This window comes from Schistocerca gregaria, chromosome 7 (assembly GCF_023897955.1).
Source record: "Schistocerca gregaria isolate iqSchGreg1 chromosome 7, iqSchGreg1.2, whole genome shotgun sequence".
Lineage (NCBI taxonomy): Eukaryota > Metazoa > Arthropoda > Insecta > Orthoptera > Acrididae > Schistocerca > Schistocerca gregaria.
In genome coordinates, this window is record NC_064926.1 from 458,596,344 (window position 1) to 458,615,799 (window position 19,456).

General features: G+C 43.4%; 1 protein-coding gene across 1 annotated transcript in view; it reads left to right on the forward strand.

Moving 5' to 3' along the window:
- The window catches only part of LOC126281370 (uncharacterized), a 440,712-nt gene that overhangs the window by 125,026 nt on the left and 296,230 nt on the right, over positions 1 to 19,456 (forward strand). The window contains exon 2 of the mRNA XM_049980285.1: positions 18,996 to 19,228. Within this exon, the coding sequence (XP_049836242.1) occupies positions 18,996 to 19,228 (233 nt within the window). The remainder of the gene's footprint in view (positions 1 to 18,995; positions 19,229 to 19,456) is intronic.

Consider the following 19,456-nt stretch of genomic DNA (forward strand, 5'->3'; position numbering starts at 1 on the left):
AATTTGTTAATCTGGCACCCAGCCATTATTGGTACCTATGTTATTGTATTTATCATTGTCTATTATTGGTTATGGGTTACGATGATTCTGAACTTTTAAATAGACTTATTTAGTAATTAACACGACCCAAACAAACTCCTGTTTATTAAATTAATTCTTAGTAACAATACGCTTTAGCCGCTGCTGCTGCATGCTGCAGCGAATTACTGCAAACTACGTGGAAAAACGGTGTCATCTAAAGAGGTGAGCGCTAAGCTTGGGACCAAACCAGAGAACTGAAACACCACAGCATGTCATTCACTCTAATCCAGTAAATTCCGTTGCTTAAGTCAGACCCTGAATCACTTGTAAATTCTTGTTCAAAAACGCAATCAGGTAACTTAGGTGCTCATTGTTACAGGTCATTTGTTCCTGTAATTTTTCATATTCAAATAAGCAGTCCGATAGTTTATTCAAATGTTAGTTTCAAGTGTTGAGGACTTAAATGACAGTGAAACTGACACTCATACAACACGCACACATCGTTATGCAGGTTAGATTCCGTTTACTGATAGTTCACGTTGCTTATCGAGTCCATATTCACCGAGGAACATATGTATATTGTCTGTAGCTATGTCACATATTCGTTGCTTATACATTACATCGTGCTCAACAAGGTGAAATGTTTATACCTAAAATCGCTACGTCCACCGTGTGATGGAACCTCGCAAACGCTACGGTCGCAGTTCGAATCCTGCCTCGGGCATGGATGTGTGTGATTTCCTTAGGTTAGTTAGGTTTAAGTAGTTCTGAGTTCTAGAGGGCTGATAACTTCAGCAGTTAAGTCCCATAGTGCTCAGAGCCATTTGAACCATTTTTGAGCCATCGTGTGAGGTCCAGCGATGCCTGCCTAACGCTCGCATTGCGGGAGAGTTACTATTGTTTACTTTATTTAGCAATAAATCCAACAGCTTACTAATTTCAAAAATTATGCTTTCCTATACGGTGTTGCGAAGAGCGCGAACATTTCAGCACAGTTTAGGACCTACCCCAGCCGCTTCTTATAGCAGGTATAGGGGTACTGTTAAAACAAGTTTCAACGGTCTACTTAGGGATTCAAGTGTAATTTTCGTCTGGGCGTTGTGGATAATGGGTAGCAGCAGATCATGCATTGGGACCAGGTAACCACCCAAATTCGATTCTCCGATACTGTTGTTATACCGTGGTCCAATCACTACCACGCTACGATGAACTGCGAGGCCAAAGCAATTCAGAAAAACGATTTAACAGAGATGAGGAAGGATTTAATGTAAAAATGTTGTAGGCTTCGGCACTAAGTAAAGCAAACAGTGCCACGTTTTCTGCAATACAAGTTCCGTAGCCTTATCAGAAACCAAGGTACCGTCAGGAGCGCCCCAGGGAAGTGCGTCAGTGTAAGTAGGCTGTTTAGGTTTTTTTATTGGTAACGCCGCCACCACGTAACGCTCTGTATGAAAATCACTGGCTGTGCCGTGTGCAGTCTGAACAAAACGCAATAAAGTGTCGTGTAATTTGGTTGTAGTACCTTAATGGAAGTGATAATGTTGCAACATTGCGATACTGCTTTGTAGCCCACCTCACTATAATGTGAGTGCTCGGAAGACTAAGGACTGTCGAGTATTAGCACACGACATAAAATTTTAGTATACGTTTACACAAATACATGAATACTCTTCATTTAAAAAGTTAAATAAGTCCGCATTTCCCTTACGTCTCGGTGAAGATCAACATCAAGTGAAAGAAGTAGAATGAAATCTACATTACGTTACGAATCAAAATGTTTTTAAGCAGAAAATATACTTACACTGTAAGTAGGCTGTTTACGTTTTCTTATTGGTAACGCCATGTAGCGCTCTGTATGAAAAATCACTGGCTTTGCCGTGTGCAGTCTAGGGCTGGTTTGCATTGTTGTCTGCCATTGTAGTGTTGGGCAGCGGCAGCTGGATGTTAACAGCGCGTAGCGTTGCGCAGTTGGAGGTGAGCCGCCAACAGTGGTGGACGTGGTTAGAGAGATGGCGGAGTTTTGAAATTTGTAAGAATTGGTGTCATGAACTGTTATATATATTATGACTATTAAGGTAAATACATTGTTTATTCTCTATTAAAATCTTTCATTTGCTAACTGTGCCTATCAGTAGTTAGTGCCTTCAGTAGTTTGAATCTTTTATTTAGCTGGCAGTAATGGCGCTCGCTGTATTGCAGTAGCTTGAGTAACGAAGATTTTTGTGAGGTAAGTGATTTGTGAAACATATAGGTTAATGTTAGTCAGGGCCATTCTCTTGTAGGGACTACTGAAAGTCAGATTGCGTTGGGCTTAAAAAAAAATATTGTGTGTCAGTTTAAGCACAGTCTTGTATAAATTGTTCAGAGGGGACGTTTCAACAGGATCGCTATTCTTCACTGTAACAAAAATTACCTGACGGGCAAGGTGAGCAGGAATCTGCTGCTGTTTGCTTATGTATGATGCTGTGTGTACGGGGAATGTCGTCGCCATGTGTCTGTAAGATGACTCAGACAAAACTTATAGTTCCTGCCTTGAATGGAAACTTTCCGTAACTGTAGAAATATGTGAGTTAACGCCGACGAGAAGGAAAAACAAACCTGTGATGTTCGGATACAGCATTAGCAGTGTGTTACTTGAGAAAAGCAGGTCGATTAATTATTTAGGCATAGCGTTGCAAAGCGGTAAAAAATGAAACGAGCATACAAGGAGTGTGGTGGAGCAGGCGAATGGTCGATTTTGGTCTATTGTGGAGTTTTAGGTAGTGTAGTTCATCTGTATAAAAGGGTGCATGTAGAACGCTAGTGAGACCCATTCTTGAGTGCAGCTCGAGTGTCTGGGATCACCTCCATGGGAAGACATAGAAGCAGTTCAAGGGCGGGCTTCAAGATTTCTTATATGTGGGTTCTATCAATATAAACGTATTTCGGAGAGACTCAGGCAACTCAAATGGGAGTTCCTGAAGGAAAGGCGGCGCTCTTTTCGAGGAACACTGGTGAGAAAACTTAGAGAACAGGCATCCCAAGCTGACGCAGAACGATTATACTGCCCCCAACATACATTTTACGTTAAAACGGAGAACATAAGAAATGAGAAATCAGGACATATAGATAGTCGTTTTTCCCTCACTCTGTATTCTAGTGTAACTGAAGGGGAATGATTAGTAGTAATACAACGTACCCTCCGCCATGCACTGTACGCTGGCTTGCCGAGTATGTATGTAGACAAAGATGAATTCAGTGGTCGGATTAAGTCACAAACTGGCAGTTCCTCAATTACGTATAAAACGGTTTGGTGAGCCTGTTTATGTTTGAAAATGCTCACTGCTTCTTTATAGATTTCTATGATCTCCTCAGTAATAAATAACTATGTCAAGTAACAAAATGCCGACAAGAGCATATTTTGATCGGAATATGTACAGTTCGCGACTTAACACAGGCATGACTTTCTTCATTGACGATGACCTCTATCATTTGACGATGGTTTTTGTCGACTGAGGAATGTCGAAATCTTTACGTAGCAAAGCCAATTGTTACATTGCGTCATTATTAAGCCCATGGCATAGCATTTGTATTTACACCAGAAGGTGCAACCCAATATTTGCGGTGGTGATCTGAACAAATAGAGCTGCAGCAAACGATTGGACATTTCATTTAGTTTCATTTTAGTAGTTTTAACACCTATATTTAAAAAAAAAAAAACTGTTAACTGTATGAAGTGTCCAACTATCATTTACAACTATTTTAGCTGTTTCTGTCCCAGTTTTAAAATTATCCTTTATTGTCCTTCCGAAAACCAAAAAAAAAGTTTGCCACAATTTATAATTACAAATTAACTCCATCCGTTCTGCGGTTTGTGAACTTGGCTCCAACTAACTCCACGAAACCGGAACTAAACACTGAAAGGACCAACACTCTAAAAGTTCTTTTCCAACGTGGAAGCCTACTTTTCGGCATTACACGGTAGTCACCGATGACACGTCAAAGGCTTAACAGAAGGACTGCAAACAGTCGGCGCATGAATCGGCCAGCTCTCGTCGACGGTAACCGTCTGTAGTGCTCCATGGGTTTCCTTAAATAGCTATTCTCCCGGAAGAAACGTGCTGTAACTAGTGATAGGATCTGGTCGTTATATTGCTATGCCGCCTGGCGAAGTATCTGGTAGTCAGTACTTCTCCGTGCACCTCCTCGCGGTCTGGGGGTTTACCTGAAAATCCCGCGCGTCTGCTCCGGACCGCGTGGGCGCTGCTCTCTGTCCAACGAGAACGTTATAGCCCTCGCGTGCGTTGCTGCTGGTGCCCATGGACACCATAGCAATATGGCTTTTTAACTTTCCTACAAGAGGCACCTATCTTTCATCAAGTTAAATACTCTAAGCCCTGCATTTTCTATCTAGCCACTCCTATTCTGCCATATTGCACTTTATGTCAACATTATTTTCAGAATTCCCCTTCGCCTGCTTCATTTCCAGTATTTTTTTTGTGTTCTCTCCTTTCGTGAAATAATTTCAGTTTCTATTATGTTATACAGTCCTTATTTTTTTCCTAGTGGTGTTTTGCAGCCTTCCCTATTTCATCTCTCAAAGCTAACTACTCGTCATCTATTGTATTCTTTCCCATGCTTTAATATAACATCTCCTAATGCTTAATTTGAAACGTCTGGCTCCTTTAGTTTATCCAGATGTCATCTCCTTATTTTTCTACTTTTTCGCAATTTTGTAATCTGCAGATTATAATCAATAAATTGTGATCAGACTCCGCATCTGCCCTTTGAAATATGTTATAGTTTAAAATCTGCTTCCGAAATCTCAGTCTTGCCATTATATAATCAAACTAAAACCATCCAGATTTTTTCCATATACACGGCCTTATTTTATGATTCTTAAACTGAGGATAAACAATGTTTAAACTATTTTCTGTGCAAAATTCGACCAGATGGCTTCCTCCCTCCCACCCCCCCCCCCCCCCACCCCCCTCAAGTCCATGTTATCGTCTTGTTTTCTTTCTCTTCCTTTTCCTGCTACCAAATTTCAGTCCATCAGAACTAAACTCTCATTTTCCATAATTATGTGAACAGTTTCCTTTAATTCGTCATTCATTCTTTGAATCTTTCCGTCTTCTACGCAGCTAGGTGCTATATTGTACTACTGTGGTTGTTGGTTTCGTGTCTGTGTTTGCTACAGTGACCTATTCACTACACTGTCCATAGCAGTTCATCTGCACTCCTGTTTTGTTATTCAGTATTAAGCCTACTTCTGCATTATCCCTATTTGGCTCTGAGTTAATAACCCTGTACTGACCTTATCAGGGACCCCGTTCTTTCTGGCCCCACATTTCACTAATTGCCCCTACATCTAAATTCAGCTTACTCGTTTCCCTTTTTAAATTCTCTAACATAATCAATTAAGAGAGCTAACGTTCCAGGCTCAGAGCCTTAGAACGCCAGTTTAGTTTTTCTAGCAGGCATATAACAAACACAGAACATGAAACATTTTCAGACAGAAGCCACCGAATTTAACAGAGGAGTTGACAAAGCTAAACATGGAAAAGTATAGAAAGATGCTTTTTGTCAGTGAAGAGAAACAAGACGTTTATGGTCAATAATTGTGCAATATTTAGTTGTGTGTTTCTTCAAGAAGTGAACAATGCTGGAAGTGAAAATCTGCTGAAAAGAACAGTGCTGAAACATAGATTTGTAACAAATGTGCAAGCAGGCGAAGACATATGAAAATTCTGTAAAAAAAAAAGGAAAGAAACAAAACCACTGCACTAGCTTATCAAACGAACTCGTTTCAGATATACACTGACCTGCCAGGACATTATGGCAACCTTCCTAATAGCCGGTCTGTCCACCTTTGACACGGTTAACAGCGGCGACGCCTCATGGCATGGAAACAATAAGGCCTTGGGAGGTCGCTGGAGTTCGCACAACATCTGGATACACAAGTCGCTTAATCCACTTAAATTCCTGGGAAGGAAACTATGAGCTCTGACGCCATGTTCAGTCACACCCCAAATGTGGACGACCAGGTTCAGATCTAGCAAGAAAGGGGAGTGGGGGAGAAGGAACATCAATCGAAATTCGCCACTGTGTTCCTCGAACCATTCCATCACACTCCTGACCTTGTGACTTGGCGCATTATCTTGTTGAAAAATGCCATCGGGAAACATGATCGTCTTGAAGGGGTGTACGTAGGCCATCTCGGTGCTTTGCGCGATCTCCATGGATGCCCACGTGAATGTTCTCCAGGCGTAATGGAGCTCCCCCAACTTATCACCGCCCTGCAGCACAGGTGTCAAAGAGCTGTTCGCCTGGAAGGCGACGGATTTGCGCCCACCCATCGCCATGATGAAGAAGGTACCGGGATTCATCAGACCACGTAACGCTCTGCCACTGCGCCAACATCCAGTGGCGATGGTTACGTACCGATTTCAGTCGTAGTTGCCGATGTCGTCGTCTTAACATTGGCACATGTATGGGTCGTCGGCTGCTGACGCCCATCGTTAAGAGTGTTAGATGAACCGTGCGTTCAGAAACACTTGTACTGTGGCCAGCAGTAAAGTCTGATGTCAGCTACGCCACAGTTGGCCGCCTGTCGTGTTCTGCCTGTCTGCCCAGCCTACGTTGTCCGAAATCTGTAATTAGGGGTGGCCACCCAACCCCACGACGTCTGGACGTTGTTTCACTTTGGCTTCGCTACCCGTTGAAGACACTCATGATAGCACTCGAACACCCGAGATTTTGTGCAGTTTCCGAAACTCACGTGCCGTATCTCCAGGCCATCACAGTCTGCCCTCGGTCATACTCAGATAGACAGGGTGCCTCACTATTCTGCACACGGACAACACACTCACTAATACCACATGCAACGTGCGTGTGTCTGACTAGCAGTCATTCCTCACCAGGTGACGCTGCTATCGCCTAGATGGTTTGATATCGATACTAGGTAGGTGGTCATAATATCCTGGCTGTTCTGTATACAACTAATATGAAACTTTATTTTTTATTCCAGACCACGGACGTTGTCATAATACAATGAAAAGAAGCGCCTGTAGTATAGAAAGGCGCAATTTTAGTTGAAAAGACGGCTGTAAAATACCTCAAATGTATTTTCTTTCGTGATACCTCAGTTCGTGTACTTCTTATGACCACTTCAAATCGCATGTGGCCAGTCACACTGTAAGTAGACTGTTTAGGTTTTTATATTAGTAACGCCACGTAGCGCTCTGTATGAGAATCGTTGGCTGTGCTGTGTGCAGTCTGTGGCTAGTTGACATTGTTGAAATATTCTTTATAGTAGTGTTGGACAGATGGATGTGAACAGCAGGTAGCGTTGCGCAGTTGGATGTCAGCCGCCAGCAGTGGAGGATGTGGGGAGTGAGATGGCGGAGTTTTGAGAGCGGATAATCTGGACGTGTGTCCATCAGAGAGAGCAAATTTGTAAGACTGGATGTCATGGACTGATATATATATATATATATATATATATATATATATATATATATATATATATATATATATATATATATATATATATAATGACTTTTGAACACTATTAAGGTAAATACATTGTTTGTTCTCTATCAAAATCTTTCATTTGCTAACTATACCTATCAGTAGTTAGTGCCTTCAGTAGTTAGAATCTTTTATTTAGCTGGCAGTATTGGCGCTCGCTGTATTGCGGTAGTTCGAGTAACGAAGGTTTTTGTGAGCTAAGTGATTCATGAAAGGTATAGGTATTGTCAGTCAGGGCCATTCTTTTGTAGGGATTATTGAAAGTCAGATTGCGTTGCGCTCAAAACATTGTGTGTCAGTTTAGTGTTGATCAGAATAAGTAAAGAGAGGAATGTCTGAGTACGTTCAGTCCTGCTCAGCTGTTCGAAAATCAAATAAGAGGTTTATCAGCACAGTAATTCATTAATTTTTCTAAGGGGACGTTTCATAACACCAACAACTGAAGAGAAGTATCCTTTAGATACTCTCTATAAAGGAACTCTCGGTAATTATCTCTAGAAGGAAGATTAGGCAATATCGACGGTGGCTCGAGACCCATTTACAGAAAGCATCGAATTCGATACAGATCACGTTCGAATCCACCGTCGCAATTAAGTAAATATTTCACTAACCCGATTAACAATGTTTCTTCAGTAACGAAATCCCAGAAGAATTGAGTGGATGACTAAATTTACCCGTTTTCGTAATCCGCATCAGCGTTTTATGCGGGTTCCATGAACCTTACGTGCCTTTTGCCTCGCATTCGCACTCATACAAGATCAAGAATCAGGTCATCCTACACGGATCTGAGATTTATGGATTTTCTGTCTACAACTACATAAAACGGAGGGTACATCGTACCAATATAATCTGTTTTCGTCCTATTCCTTTAGGCACTGAGCGAAGGAATGTGACTATCTGTACGCTTCTGTAGTTGAATAATTTCTCTTGTGCTATTTCATGATCCTTATTTGAGGTAGATTATGGTTTAACGTCTCGTAGACGACGAAGGCAATGTAGATATGTAGATGAATCACAAGCTTGTATTGGCGAACGATAATAAAGGAAAAAATCCGCCACTGTTTCAAACCCCAGTATTCGTCTTAAGCAATTTAGATAAACCACGGAAAACCTGAATCTTGATGCGTGTACGTGGATTTGAACTACCGCCTTCCTGAATACTAACCAACTGTCTTTCCATTTTTCTTTTATTTCTTATGGCCTCCAGCCACCCATTCAGCTCCACCTTAAGTTCGCGGTAAAAAGCGTCTTAATCGGCTGCTTCATAAGTATAAATACATAACTTCTACACGTAAACGACACAAATAAACTAATCATGGAAACAAAAATAAATAAACCTCTTCTTGCAAAAATTAATAAATGTCATAATGTGGTGAATAATAATTACTCTTCTAGAAGACACAAAAAACTATTTTTGAGAGAAAAAATAACAAACAGTAAATCTTTGTGAGAAAAACAGAAAACAAAAACAAAATGTCTTAAACTAATGCAAAGATAAACACTTCATCAGAAATAGTTGAGCTTTTTCCAAAACAATCAACAGGACTCCTCTCGAAGGATAAGACAAATTATCTGTGTGTAAACCTCAATTTCTTTGCTGATAGAGACGTATTGAAATTGCAGAAAAATTCCTTATATCTCGATGGAACCTTCTTTCAGAAACAATACTTTTGAATCAGAAGGTCCCTAAACCCGTTTTGTCTGATGCTCAATTCTTAAGTATGGAAAAGACAAAGTCAGTCGCGTAGTATACATAGCAGTTCTGCTATGCACCAATAAAGAATTGCCAGTTCGGTCGTAATACATTTTCTAGTGGTGGTGTTGAAGATGCCATGCGGATGAGATGCACCAATCTTACGGGCTCATGAGCACGTTTTATTTTGATGAGCGCACACGAATCGGTGTCCTATGGTTCCTGGCAGAGAACAGTTTATTCAATAGGGGTCTGTTATCATTTCGATTCGGAATAGTTTCTTTTGCATCACCACTTCGTCATTTACACCATAACTTCGTTTAGACCTGACTTGCATGGCCAAAAAAGTTGACGTATCTGGTTCATCCTATAATGGTCGAATTGTGTTGGATGTAATTTAGGTAATTCTAAGAATCTCCTAAATAAGTTCCCCGTGGACAGGTGTAAGTTGTTCTCACCAATATAACTAGCATCAGTGTTCTATTGCCTGACATTTGGAAAATGAGTCTCTAAGTCTGGCGTGAGATTAGGGAGCGACAGCTCCATCATTCTTCTGGGTAGATCGGAGTTTCTGTGACAGAATTTTTTCTCGCTCTAAGAATATGATACGTCACTTTTACGGACATGATGCGAAAATAAATCCATCCAATAAATCTTCCGACTGGGGTTCATGCTGCAGTAAACTGGAAGGATAATGTAGGGACGTTGCTGATCATATGGTTCCCGCACCAGCCGATAAGCTGCTACGGGTGATATGGGGTAGACAAGCGGTATGCTATGAAGTTTTATATACCTGTCTCACTGGGTGAACAGGTAAGAGGAGCCGTTTTCTGCACCAGGTGAAACAAGGCATCTACTTTATGTTTGGTAATGATTCGACGTGTTTAGTATTTAGCACAGAGCTAGATGGTGCAATGGTAAGGAACTGTATTCGCAGTTTCGAGGGAAGAAACATGTGTATTATGGTAAGAACATTTCTGCACTTTCTGTACGTTGTGTCTCCACGCCACAGCACCGTAGCTCGTTGCTAGAAGAACCAAAATGGCGCAGTGCATACGGGGGAGGGGGTAACCACGAAGTTTTAATAATTATCTCCAAAAACTGGAGTTAAGTCCTTGTTTCTAAAATAATTCCCGTTTATTGTTCAGTCTCAGTAGCACATCTTTTTAATTAAGAAAATGTGTCGCTGAAACTGAAGAGAAAATTATTTTAAATATCAATACAGTTGCGGATTCGTTCCAGACGACTATATCGACTATAGTGATTTTTTTTGTTTGTTTGTAAATACATGTCTGAAGTCCAGGCACCCACTGAAATTTCCGGGTCACATTACCTTAGCACGCTACTAGAGGAGCTGAAAATTTGGCGCAGCCCATCTTTACTTCATTAGTGGATTGTGCAAGCGTTTCTCATTTGCCGCGTCACGACGTATTGGTGTTCGCGAATACAATTCAGGTGTGTCGCGAGATTTTTATGTTCCTGGTGCCCGCATCTCGTAGTCGTACGGTAGCGTTCTCGCTTCCCACGCACGTGTTCCCGGGTTCGATTTCCGGCGGGGTCAGGCATTTTCTCTGCCTCGTGATGGCTGGGTGTTGTGTGATGTCCTTAGGTTAGTTAGGTTTAAGTAGTTCTAAGCTCTAGGGGACTGATGACCATAGATGTTAAGTCCCATAGTGCTCAGAGCCATGTTCCTGGTTAGGAATAATAAGTCTCTTTTATTGAATGCCTCATGTTTATGTTCATGGGTTCGTATTCAAGAGTATTAAGTAATAAATTAGTAAAATTTGTCTCATAGTCATTCCATACTAAGGAAACATGTATTCATTGAATGTACTTTATGTGTTTGCTTTTAAACATCTAGGAAAACAAGCCACATGTAGGGGTGTCACGAAAGTCTACAATATACTTTGGTGTGACCCAAAAGAAAAATGGTTGAGAAACGTGGGCCTGCTGTAGCTGCTTGTTACGGTCTTGTGGCTCGAAAATTTTCGTATGTATCCAGACATCAGACAAGTACATACAAAACCCAAAAAGGAATTACGTCACCTTTGAGCTATATATCGGCTCCTATCCATAGCAGGTTTCCCCTCTGGCGCATCTCTGACTCCGTCGCCTAGCACAATGTGTACTGTGGGGTTCCCCTAGAGCCCGCAGCTTGCTCCGTCAGCCTGCTTTTACAACGCTGTCCACTGAGGCTCACTCTCAGTCTGTTAAGGTGTTTCCACGATGCAGCTGACGGATTCAGGGGGCGTCTCGAGAGCTGAGGAGGACGCACTTGTTGTGCCGCATTTTGTAGAGGCCATAGCAGGCCTAAAGGAGTGGTAGACAAAGCCTGCTTGGCTCCAGCTGTAGGCGCCTTAATCCCATGTTCCGCTAGTGGATCACCGAGGATAGTTAATTTGATGAGAATTTCTCAGAATGTTCACCTGCTCCATATGGTGTATTACAGTCAGTGTCTGATGTTTTTGTACAAGACGAACTGTAGCTTACGTTATTTTGTGGCCAGACGTCGGCTTCTGCACTGTGATGGTAGTGTGATCTAGTTCTAATGGAGTCTAATATAATTTGTAAAACTCTAAACCAGTGCCATTGGTTTTGTTTTGTTTTGTGCTTACAATCTTGCTGTTCATTATAGCATGTTCTATGTTTTTTAAGCGTCACTTTTTGGATCGATTTCAACCGAATTTTGTACAGAAACAGCAACCCTGACAAGAATCAGCACTGTGGAGTTTATAACCTCCTAGCTTCAGTTAGGGGGGAGGGGGGGAAGGAGATACAAGGAAAAACGTGTGTTTCGATCCCCTGGTGAACAAACTGCCCTGCACATCACGCATATTGTGTGGAAAAGGAGCAGCCGGCAAAATGAACTTGCTTTGCACGCCAACCTACGTGTCATGGGCAAGAAGTGGTTTTCGGGGTGTTGACATGTAGTTTGCTCTGCATGACAGGCACACTCCGTTGGAGTAGTATCAGCCAGTTATATCGACCTGCTTTGCATGGTGGCCTGTATGTCAAGACAAACAAATAATTTTCAAGACCCTGCGTGACATTCATATTGTGAGTGTAGTATCAGAATACTTCAGTGAACTGTATTGCAGAGGGTGCACATGTTGATGAGCATAGCTGCGTACAGATTGAGATGGTTAACAGAGGGGATCGGCAGAGAGGGAAGGGAAGGGGGAAGAAAATGGACAGAAAGAGAATGGAGGCAGGGGAGATGCATGAAGTAGGTGGAAGGTGTTGAGGGGCAGTGGGCTACTGTGAAAGGCAAAAGGGGAGATGCAGCTGGAGAGAGAGAGTGAGGAGAGGATGTGGTTAGAGGGAGGGGGAAGAGAACATTGTCAGGGAGAGGTCACAGAAAATAGACAAAGAGAGGGGGAGCAGGAGGTGGAGAGACAGAGAGAAAGGAGAAGGTAGAGACGGGAGGATGAGATGGACGGGCAGAGGGAGGAAGGAGTGGACACAGAAAGGGAGGGGAGGAAATTTCGTCAATGCATTTCTTGAATGCATACACTGAAGGGGTATCATACTTGTATTCGGAGCTATATGAAGTTATTTGATACCTCTTTATTGTGTAACCTCTCTTGTTGCAATGTTTCAATAAGACTGTATTTGAGTGTACTAGTACAGTGACTGTACTGGGCCATACTCTCCAGTGTGCCAAGCAGGACGTTGTCCAGTCTTGCTGACAAATTTTGGCTACTGATTATGTCTTGCCTGCTTTAACTCACATTGTATTAACATTCTTGTGTGAGCTGCACACATGAGTCAATGATTTTTTATCGTTAACCCTTTCAACGACTGTGCCGAGGTGGAGACACCAGTTCTCTCAGATCTCTGATGTCAATCATCATCCGGTGTGGCCAGCACTTGGATGGATGCCCGTCTTGGTAAGTCAAGTGCTGCTGACAACTTTCCCTTTGCCTTTACGGCAAAGGGGACAGGAGGGGTGGTGATGTAAGGTCTCCGATCACCAGTCTTTGCACCAAGTTCTGCATTTACCTCTTCGCAGTGTTCATGAAGTGATTTCATGTGACATTACTGATGGTGATCCGTCTGTAGGATGGGGCATTCGGCTCTTGGTGTTCTTAGAGAGGAGTAGGCTATGTGACGCCACTGGGTTTCACTCTCATCCATCTCTCACAATCTCCAATGCAAACACGACCCTACACTACACATACACTGTTACAGCCATTTACACTTAACATACACATTTAGACATACAGCTCTCATATTTTGCAAACAAAATGTGCCTGTGACATTTCCAACTAGGCGGCTGAATCTGCTCTTTGGGGTCTCCCAGACATTCTTGCCACACAACTTTACTTATGATTAAGCCTCTTCACCATAAAATTGTGTATTTTTTCTCTGGCTTAAAAAAAAGGTAAGTGCTTCCTTTGGCAAACGTTTTTCTTGGTCTAGTCCTTCCACTTCCGGCTCCCCGTTTTGCTACGTGTCAGTGTTATTTTTTCGAAGTAAAACTTCCTTAATTTCGCTTCTAAGTCTATTGGCAGACGTCACCCGAAAGGCATTGTACGTCACAGATAGGTAAACCGGTAAAATTGTGAGCGCTAATGTTCCGCTACGAGTCAGGCGATGTACTATGTCCGCGAAATTATACCTCGCGAAATGACCATCACGGGAAAATAAGAGACACAAACGTCATTCAAACTTAAAAACGGAGTACTGTCGGCATTCGTTCTTCTCATATACCCTTCGTAACCGGAAGAAAAAAGTGGGAAATGATAATGAACCAGATGTAATCTCCGCCACACACCCCAAGGTGCCTTGCCCTGAACATGTGGAGAGAGGTTGTGTTGTGTGCTGGCGAAGGCTACTCCTTATCGTAACAAAGTGGTTGCCTACACTTACAGATTGTTAACTCACAATGGCGAGCTTCAATTTAAAACTGTTTAGTTAAATGGAGGTGGGAGAGGTGTGAAGAAAGCAGGGAGGCGTGACGGGAACGCCGCAGGTTCCCGAGAGTACAAAGCAGTGGGCAGTTCTCGGAGGAGTCGCGCATAAAGCGCTGGGCCCGGGCACAATACGTCGCCCGGTATGCGACGCGACTGTAGGCCGTGCTAATTGTGTGAACACAGGCCGTTGTTACGCAAAGAGCGCCCGTGTGTAGAGGTGGCACCTGTTATTGTGCCGCAAGACAAACAGCTGGCGCGCCGTGCTGGGTACACACGCCGGGCCCCGTCCGCGTCCGGGGCTGCTAAATGGACGGCCCACGCACGCGCGGTAGCCGCAACAATGACCGCAGGCAAACACCGCACACGTGTCACTGGCCGGCTGCGAGCCGAGGCAAAAATGTCAGGGACGCGCTCCCACCGGCTTTTGTGCGCCTCAGCGGCAACAGATGATGGTACAAAAAGAAGCACGGCGCAGCACAAAGCCTACGCAATTCTAATTCATAAACGTCTGCAAGTCACTGCAGCTCCTCGCTAGCGAGACCATAAAGGACGCGGGAAAGGTCAGTGTGAGCTCTATAACCGTTCATGAGGACAGGCACTTAAGACATCAGGATATGTCAGCGCGGCACGTCGTCAACCCAATTACACTGCCGGAAAAAAATAGTACACTCTTTTAGAGGTTTCCAGTACACTCAAGATATATTGTTGCAACAGTGAATACGGAGTACATGAAATTATTAGATATACAGACCAATAGAACAAGTGGTTCTGAGGTAACGGGTATGGACCCATGCTGAAACACCCAACTAGTGCGTGGTGCAGCCTCCATGGGCTGCAATGCAGGTACGGACACTGGCATCTCGTCGACTGTGCCGATGGCGAATACTGTCCTGAGAAACATTATATCACGCCTGTTAAAAATATTCATGACGAGTCGCACGAGTAACATCTTGTCCCAATATATCCACACGTACTCGTTTGGAGGTGAGTCCAGAGATCGTAGTGGCCGGAGAAGTTCCTGCAAGTATTTTTGAGTACTATTCATGGGCAGTGTGTCGGCGAGTACTATCCTGCTGGAACAACAGATTACTTAATGTTGCTAGTACGGCAAAAGACCATATCTAACAACATTCTACGCGTACCGAACGCTAGTTAGCGTCCCCTCCAGGAATGCTAAATATGCACAAGAGTTGAAGCTTACCTTATCCCAGACGATAAGGTGCCGGGTAGAGCCAATGGGTCGTGGACTAAAGCTCTCTACTACACTACTGACCATTAAAATTGCTACACACCAAGAAGAAATGCAGATGATAAACGAGAAATTCATTGCACAAATATAGTATACTAGAACTGACATGTGATTACACTTTCACGCAATTTGGGTGCATAGACCCTGAGAAATCAGTACCCAGAACAACCACCTCTGGCCGTAATAACGGCCTTGACACGCCTCAGCATTGAATCAAACACGGCTTGGATGGCGTGTACAGGTACAGCTGCCCATACAGCTTCAACACGATACCACAGTTCATCAAGAGTAGTGACTGGCGTATTGTGACGAACCAGTTGCTCGGTCACCATTGACCAGACGTTTTCGATTGGTGAGAGATCTGGAGAATGTGTTGGCCAGGGCAGCAGTCGAACATTTTCTGTTTCCAGGAAGGCCCGTACTGTACCTGCAACATGTGGTCGTGCATTATCCTGCTGAAATGTAGGGTTTCGCAGCGATCGAATGAAGGGTAGAGCCACGGGTCGTAACAGGTCTGAAATGTAACGTCCACTGTTGAAAGTGCCGTCAATGCGAACAAGAGGTGAACGAGACGTGTAACCAATGGCACCCCATACCATCACGCCGGGTGATACGCCAGTATGGCAATGACGAATACACGCATCCAATGTGCGTTCACCGCGATGTCGCCAAACACGGATGCGACCATCTTGCTCGTAAACAACAACGACTATTCCTATCCTGTATCGTTATTAGTGACGCGAACTGGTGTCTTTACGATAATCCAAGGAAAAGAAGAAAATGGTTGAGCCATCCACAAAAGATAACGTTATGCACCAAGTGGAACAGCGACGGTGTGGTCTAATACGAATAGGTAGTCCCCGTGGTGTAACCATTACTGTTGACATTTACTGTCAACAACTGAGACATCTTGCGGACGCTCTCGAAGAACAATGATCAGGAAGACTGCTACTTCGCCGCTCGGAGTGTTCGCATGGTTTGAGGCGCCATGTCATGGACTTGCGGCCTCTCCCGCCGGAGGTTCGAATCCTCCCTCGGGTAAGGGTGTGTGTGTTTTTATTAGCATACGTTAATTGAAGTAGTTTGTAAGTCTAGAAATCGATGACCTCAGCAGTTTGGTCCATTAGGAATTACACATTTGAACATTTGATGCTACTTCACGAGAGCGCAAGCGCGCATTCTAATAGACTGACAAGAAACGATCTACGTGAGTTGGGTTGGAAGTCATTCCGCATCCACCTTATTCACGTGGTCTTGCGCCCTCAGATATTCATCTTTTCCGCTCTCTGTGGAACAGTCTTCCAAACACATCCTTTGCGGATAACATGCGCTCCGAACATTGTTCGACAGGTTCTTCGCCTCAAAACCCCGTAATTTCTACAGTCGCGGAACCAGAAAGTTTTTTTCAACTCCATCTTACAGCGTGCAGAATTTTTGAAAAAAAAACTGAATTTTTATGTTCATTCGATAGTGCGGTCCTGGATTAGTCTAGCGCGATATTCGATTTATCGCCTTGTATTAGGACGACAAAAAACGAATATTAGCCAGTACTCCAGCAGCGACTGAACAGCCCTGCCGCATGTCGGTGGCATTCAGGGCGGATCAGGGCGCCATACTAGTTGCCATTGGAGTACTGGTAAATGTTTTTGTTTTGCTTTCCCTTTTAATAACGTCGATAAAATGAATATCGCACAGACTGATTTGGGGCTACACTTTCGAATGCGCACGTAAAATTCCGCTTTAAAAATATTTTTGTTTGTATCAGGAAACAACAGGTAACGCCTTATAAAACCACGTGCGAGGTTTCGGTATTCTCTCGTTAGCTACGTACAAACTGTTAGTTCTACAGATAAAAATTAAGGCTACAGTTTTCGAGTTATACAAGAAAAACACATTTGAATGTCGCTTCTGTTCGTTTTCCTGAATAATTCGAGAACTACAGCCTCTAACGAAAAGGTATCCCAGTACAAAATTTAACTACATTAAATTTCAGCAAAACGGTCCTGTTCATTTTTTCCTGGAGGTCTAACAGCTTGCGTACAGCGAGCGAGAGAATATGAAAATTTTGCCTGTGGAATTTGATGGTGTTGCGGCTTGCATAGAACCAAGGGGTAGCGGGCCTCCTCCTCCTCCTCCTCCTCCTCCTCCTCCTCCTCCCCCCCCCTCCCCCTTTCTCTCTCTCGAGTGTTTGTGCATTATGACTGGGTACATGAATATCTTATAATAGAGCCCCCAAGAATCCAAACTTCATATATGCGCTTGAGAAGAAACACATTACATTAACTGTTCCATAAGGCCACCGTTCATGTCACATGAACGGTGGCCATATGGAACAGGTAGGCTTCAGCAGGTCTCCTCATTGACGCCTATACGCGTTTAGAAATCCTTAGCATGTTCCAAATGCATTCGCAAACATCCACAATGCGTTCCCAAGGTTCATCGGCACTATTAACAGCGCCGGAATACACCAAAGCTTTTAAATACGCCCGCATGAAGTAATCCAACGGATTCAATCCGGGGCGGCCGTTGAGACCGAGCGGTTCTAGGCGCTTAAGTCTGGAACCGAGCGACCGGTACGGTCGCAGGTTCGAATCCTGCCTCGGGAATAATTGTAAAATTATTGTACTACAGAATTGTCTTGTCGAATTGTTATTGAACTGTATTGTATTACTGAATAACAACTTGTATAGCCTTTCTTTTATTGACCAGAGTGGTCCAATGAAGGCCATAAAATAAAACACAAATAAAAATGTAAATTTAGAGACTAAGAGCACCAATCATTTTCACGAGTAGCAGACACAAGGACACAACTATTTCCCCAGATATCGGTTCTAGACTTTATGGTTTACTAGCACGTCTATCAGTTTACAAAACTTCTATGAAGGACTGCCATTATTTCCTTGGATCACAGATGAGGTGCTCATTAGGTAACTGTCCCTGGCGACAAGAGTGTTGGACGACAGCAGAAATGAAAGAGAATGAATGGATGATATCTGGTACACAGTATAGCCTGCAGCCTTCTCTTGATGAAAACCACGAAACAGGCATCTGATCTCAACGTTACCATTCAACTGTTGCAACATCTTCAGTAGTGTAGCACGCTCTCACTCTACGAACTGAATACGTCCTTTGTGGTTTAACTTATTAGCACACAGACTTGTGGTCAGATCTGACATACCAGTAGTTCTGCTACCGTGGCAGAAGACGAACTCAAGGGCCAACAGGGACACATTATAGAGTAGAAGGCATACAAGTAAGCGCTAACTAACAATCGTGTAATTGCAAATATCAGGTAAGCACTGACATTCTGACCACGGATGGGGCAATTGGGCCCAACTGACTGCAGTGTTATCCATCAGCCAATGGCGTCATGTGTATGCGGTGGGCAGGCCGGTGTGGCCGAGAGGTTCTAGGTGCTTCAGTCTGGAACCGCGCGACAGCAACGGTCGCAAGTTCGAATCCTGACTCGGGCATGGGTGTGTGTGATGTCCTTAGATTAGTTGGGTTTAAGTAGTTCTAAGTTGTAGGGGACTGATGACCTCAGATGTTAAGTCCCATAGTGCTCAGAGCCATCTGAAGCATTTTTTGTATGCGGTGTCGACAGACAAGGGTCAGCTACTGCAGTCCTGGGCGTTGTCGGGGCAGCAGACCTGAGGCCGCTGCTACTCATCCCAGTAGCTCATCAGCTGTCATCATCAACTGTCACCACGGGGCCGGGTGCACTCAGTTCCAGTCGTTCTCGCAGTAAAAAAATCCGTGGCAGTACCAGGAATCGAACACGAGTCCTCCGCATGACAGTCAGCCACACTAACCTATCAGCTAAGGAGAAGGAGAATTGTAAGTATTAGGATAACGTATACGTGCTGCCAGAAAACACAGTATATTTCACAACAATATATTAATGCTTAGACAATTACCTGCTTTTTGCAATCTGTTAAGTAAGATAGTGGTCGGATTAATCAGTAGTTACATGTATTTGACAACAATCTACAACATATGCATACATCATGTACGAACAAAAGAAAAATGCAGCTACAATTATTAGTAAGTCTAGTCACGCACAGC